At 37.4% G+C, this 6000-nt stretch overlaps 1 protein-coding gene across 2 annotated transcripts in view; it reads right to left on the bottom strand.

The window, feature by feature from the left end:
• The window catches only part of Gigyf2 (GRB10 interacting GYF protein 2), a 145727-nt gene that overhangs the window by 15723 nt on the left and 124004 nt on the right, over window positions 1–6000 (bottom strand). For both annotated transcript variants that reach the window (XM_019208607.2, XM_010631780.2), the window contains one exon: window positions 329–568. In XM_019208607.2, coding sequence (XP_019064152.1) covers window positions 329–568 — 240 coding nt within the window. The remainder of the gene's footprint in view (window positions 1–328; window positions 569–6000) is intronic.

The following is a 6000-nucleotide window of genomic DNA, read 5'->3' as shown; positions in this document are numbered from 1 at the left end:
CAAAAAAAAAAAAAAAAAAAAAGGCAAATTTTTAAATTTTTTGAAATCACAGTAAAAGACTACTGCAGATCCCCTCAAAATACTGTGGCCTTGCTTTCAATACACGTATTCCAATATTCTCAGCAATGTGTCTTTCACTGTAATAGTTTCTTTTTCTTTCTTGTTCAAATGCCTAACACAAAGTATATGTACCCTATTTTATTTTGTTGATGATCAGAGTATTTAGTTGTAATACTTAATGATAAACAAAGTATAGATTTACAGATACCACCAGCATCTGCCTAAGATGTGTTAGCAAGTAGTTCCTCTGGCAGGTGTCTTGCTTTACCTTCATCTGTGCCAGCTGCTGCTGTTGCTGCTGCTGCTGCAGCCTCCTTAGGGCCTCCTGCTGCTGCTGCCTCTGGCGCATCAGTTCCTTCTGCCTCTGCAGCTCCAACTCTTTCCTCTTCCGCTCCTCTTCCTCATGCCGGAGTCTGGCTGCCTCCTCTTCCATTCGCAGCCGGTTCTCCTCTAATCGACGCTGGGCTGCTTCTTCTTCTTCTCGGGCCCATTTGGCAGCCTCCTCCTCCTTTCCAGAAGGAAAAATTAAAAAAAACATTTTATTAATTATGAGGAAAAAATTCTCAATCACTTTTGAGGGACTCTATAAAATGGTTATGTATCTGAGAGAGAAAGCGGAGAACACTGTTTAAGAATGACATAAGGCATCAGTGAGTTTTCTTTCTAAATGTATTTGTAGTAGCCACAAAGGCCTGGTGCACTCACAGATGGGTGCAACTTTAATGAATTACAGGACTTTCATTGTAAAGCTCAAGGAATTAAATGCCTGTCACTGTGAAAGCTCTGATCTAGAACAGCTTGCCTCCAGCTCCAGAAAGTCTCCTGGAAACTTTGCTCAATACAGATCAAGCAAGCTTTCCAGGGTGCTATGCACAAGGAGCTACCAAGACCTGGCAAGGAGAATATTAACCACAAAAGGCTCAGCCAGTTCTGGTATCAAAGCAACTTCTCAACACCACTTCATCCCACCCCTGGTTCTGCTTTTGTGGCCCACAAGTCTTTTGAAACATCACTCCCTGACCAATCCATCATTCCCCTCTACTACCTTGCTCCCAAGGCTCATCTTCCTTCTTTCTTCCCTTAAAACTGCTCCACTGTGCCCTCCTGTGTTAAGAAAGTTTCTTCACCTTTGCAGAGTGTGTGTACCTGCAATGTTCTGTCTCACCCAGATAACACATTCTCCAAAATTTAGGTCAGATGGCAGCCAGGAGAAGGGGATTCTTGAATCCTGCATTTTAATTATGCCCAAATACCCCTCATTCTAGTCCAGTGGTAGTGAACTTATGGTAAGTGTGCCCCAGTTGGCTGTTTGCCGCTCTAAAAGGTTTGCCACCGCTGTTCTAGTCTATCTGGGGCAGAAGTAAAAATGACTGATAAATACACAAAGAAATGCTCTATATTGCTAGCCATTATAGAAATGCAAATTAAAACAACACTAGAGTTCCATCTTATCCCAGAAAGTATGACCATCATCAAAAAATCAAATCATGAGCCAGGGATTTAGCTCAGTGGTTCCACCACCTGCCTCGCAGGTTCTCACAGGACCTGAGTTTGATCCCTGGTGCCCTCCCAAACCAAAATCTTAACAAACACTGGAGAGGCTGTAGGGGAAAAGGAGCTTCTACACTGTTAGTGGGAATGTAAACTAGAACAACCACTATGGAAATCAGTGTGGTGATTCCTCAAAAGACTGAAACCAAAACTTTCATTTGGTCAAATGCATCTTCTCCAAAGGGTTAAAGATATCATACACACACACACACACACACACACATTAATAGCAGCACAATTTGTAACAGCTAAACCTCAGAAGTAGCCTTTATGCCTATCAACAGATAAATGGGTAAAACAAATATGGTATTTAAACACAAAGGAATACAGTACTACTCTGCCATAAAGATAAACTTGAGTCATTTTGTAGGAAAATGGATGCATCTTGAGACCATAATGTTAGGTGAAATAAATCAGACACATAAGCTTAAATATCACACAGTTTCTCTTATATGAGAAACTGAATGTATAAATAAAGAGCAAAATTAAAGATAACAGGAAGTAGGGAGACAGATCTTTCTAAAAGGGGAAGGAGATCAAGAGATGAAGAGAAGGAAGAGGGAGGGGGAGACAATGGATGAAAAAAGGAATTAAGATGTGACAGTACATGCACCAACTCCACACAGGGAATGTAAATGTTATGTACTGCACACACATACTTATATATTAAAAAAGTAAAGTGCTTGACTTTGCCTTAAAGCTTCCAACATAACTAGGAGCAGGTATGTGATTTTAGGCCCAAGTGTTACCTTTCAGAAGACTTTTAAATTAATTATTCCCAGACAAAATAAAATATGAGAAAAGGGCTGCTTCTTTTTTATTAAATTAGTGCCATATCACTCTAATGTGTGCAGCAACAATACTGTCTGTTGTTTAAATCACTCAGGTGGATACTTCAATTTTGCAGCTGTAAATGTCTTACCTGTGGCATATATTCCTGCATATTCACAACCCATATAGACTGTGAGCTTCTTAAAGACAGAAACAACTTCCTACAAAGTCTTATACTCCATCAGAGATGGGCACACTGACTATATATATTAACCTAAGTAATCAAAACACAAGCTAAAGCACCTGATCTACCAATAGAATTTTGGTTTCTGAAAAACATTTTTATCTATAATCTAGGCAAAAGCAAGAAACAAAAATCCAACCCTGAAGTGTGGATTGGTCAGGGTGACTTTCAAAGAGTACAGTAAAGACAAGAGAAATTTAAAGAACAGAGAAACCCAACAAATACTACCTTCAGCCACATGATCAAGAATTACATGAATAGTCATAAACCATGGTGCTAATGTGCACCCTTGATACCAGCAATGAAAATTCCACTTTGCCTCTGTGATCTTCCACTTCTAACAATTTATCCATGAAAAAAACCTTCAGGCAAATTCTGATAGAGGGATACCCTATGATGTACTGACCAGTAGTCCTTAAATCTGTCAAGGGTCATCAAGAGAGAGCTGGGGGTGCAGTCCAGAGAGAGCACATTCAGGCAACCTTGGTCTGATCCTTAGCACACACACACACACAAAAATCAAGTAAAATCTGACAAACTGCCACTGCCAAAAAGGCACGATGCTAAATGCAATGAGGTACCTGGAATGGAAACCTGGAACAGAAAAAGCATTAGGAGACAATCTTTGGCAGACTTTGCTCATAGTCATTAACTGGGTTATTAGTTATAGTAGTAGGGGAAACTTTAGGGTCTAAAGGAGCTCTCAACATGCACTTTATCTGAAAATCTAAAATGATTCTAAAAATAAAGTTTATCAATTTAAAAAATCCATTTTCTTAAGCATTAGAATGACATACTTTGAGGATTTCTGGCTTCCTTCAATGGCAAAGTACCACACCAGACCAATTATCATACATGTAATTATAAAGAGCTTAATTAAATGTCAAAAAATTAAAAAGAAAAACAGAATACAGTACCGGAGGGAAATCAAAGAAGAGACTACCTTTAAAAATCAAACATGGGGGGCCAGGGATTAGGCTCAGTGTGCTGCTGCCTACCTTGCAAGCGCAAGGTCCCAAGTTTGACCCCTGGCATCAAAGACAAAAACAAAAAGAAGTGGGTTGAGATTATAGCTCAGTGGTAGGGCACTTGCCTAGTGTTCAAGGAAGGCCCCAGGTTTGCCTAAGACCACAAAAAATTAAAATGAACAAAATAACCGAAAGTAAAGTCTGAAAGTTTGCAACTTTTTGCCCGAATACACTCTGCAACTCATAAAGGGACTGATTGATTAGCTTGAGAAGTTAAAGGGAGAGTTCTGGGAAGAGCAGCCATAAATTTATGGGAATATCTCAAAGTGGGAGATTGGCAGAAAGAAAAGAGGCACACAAGAGATGAGCCCCCAATCTTTTGACATTGCTAACACAAACTACACATATGAGCTAGACCTCAGGGACTGAGTCAAAAGGAAGTAGCTGGAAACTGAAAACCTGAATAGAAATTTCAATTGCCCCATCCCAAGGGGAGTGGTGAGGAAGAGGTTGAAGTCTGAATTCACCCAAGTTAAATATCAGCCAGAATAAAACTCTAAAAGAAAAAAATGGGCCAGGAACACTGATGCATGCAATCCCAGCTATTCAGGAGGCAGAGGCAGGAGGATTTGAAGGTCAAGGCCAGCCTGGGCAAGACCCTGTCTTAAAAAATAAAAAGGGCTGGGGAATGTAGCTCAGGGATAGAATGTTCGCCTAGCATGCACAAAGCCCTGGGTTAATCCTTGTTAGTATAAAAATTAAAACACAAAGAAACAAAATCCATACCTCTATTAATTATCATTTATAAGGTCCATTATACAACTTTTTTTAAAAAAATCACTCAATATACAAAGAAGAAAGCAACAAAATGAAAACACACATACCATGCAAACACCAAAGAAAATTAGAGTGGCTACATAATATCACCCTACTAGATTTTTAAGATAAGAAATATGACCAGAGGTTAACAGTGACATAACATTAAAAGGTTCAAGAAGACAATACAAACCCACAGGTTTGTATGAAACTAGTAAGACAGCTTCAAACCATATAAAAACAAATACAAATGTAAAGGAAGAAACACACAAATCCAAAACTAGTTTGAAATCTTAGCATCCCTCTCTTGGCAACTAATAAAACAACTAGATTTTTTAAAAAATCTTTCAATGCCACCAACTAATCTGATCTGTCATTCAAAGAACACCAAATAACTGAGGAAAATACAGTCTTTGTAAATTCACATGGAAGGTTTGACAAAAGAACCATATTCTGAACCAAAAAAACAATGAATCAATAGATTTAAAAACACCAATCCTACAGACTAAAATCTCTGAATACAATGTAATTAGGGTAGAAATGAATACAAGTAAGATTATCTGGTAAGGCCCTCAGATGCTTAGAAATTAAAAACCTATAGGCCAAAGCAGAATGAAAATACATCAGTAATCATGAGATGAGCTAACACAGTGCTTATAGTGAGTTCCTGCTTTATAAATTTATTAGAAAAAATTTTATACCATCTAAATTTCTATCTTAAACTAACTACAAAAAGGCAAGTAAGGTAAGATGAAAGTAAGAAAAGAGAAAATAGTAGCAATTATAGCAAAAATCAATGAAAAGATAAAAGAAACAACAAAGCCAAAAGTAAGTTCTTTAAAAGACAGATACAATTTGATAAAAGGGCAAAGTCAATCAAAAAGCACAAACTACCAGTATGTGTAAAGAGGGACCACTGCTGTAGATCACACATAAAAGCACAAAAGGAATGGTAAACACATAACAATGATTAGATTTGTGCCACTCAATTTTGCAACTGAGTTAGAAAATGCAGATTATAAACACTGATGACACACAAAATTCTGATTTGTATTATAATTTTAAAAATTTGGTTTCAATGGTGACTTTCATCAAATAGTCAATGAAGTACTATCAATCTTATATACACCATATATACTCAAAAAACCATTTTCCAACTTCTTTTAAGAGAATATCATAAATCTAACATCAAAGTATAACCACAACTTCAAAAAATTATAGACCCAAATCTCTCTTGAACACAGATGAAATTACCCTTAACAAAATAGTAACAAATGAGGTTAATATGTCATCAAGTAGAATGTAATCCAGGAACACAAAGTTAATTTAACATGAAAAACTCTCAATATGACAGAATGTGAACAGAATAAATGAGAAAGCTAAACTATCATCAATAAATGCAGATGAGATATTTGGCAAATTCAGTTTCCATGATAAAGACTTTAGCAAAATAGAAATAAACTGGAACTTCCTTGGTCAGATAACAGATACTACCAAAATTTTAACATTTTTGGGTGGCAGGTAGATTATTGCTTGTGAGGCAGATGGCAGCACCACTAGGCTAAATCCCCAGCCTGATAATTGTTTGGA

This window comes from Fukomys damarensis, unplaced genomic scaffold (assembly GCF_012274545.1).
Source record: "Fukomys damarensis isolate Sample0158 unplaced genomic scaffold, DMR_v1.0_HiC HiC_scaffold_16, whole genome shotgun sequence".
In the NCBI taxonomy this organism is placed as follows: Eukaryota; Metazoa; Chordata; class Mammalia; order Rodentia; family Bathyergidae; genus Fukomys; species Fukomys damarensis.
The sequence above is the reverse complement of the archived record's forward strand: the minus strand, read 5'-3'. Positions and strand labels throughout refer to the sequence as shown.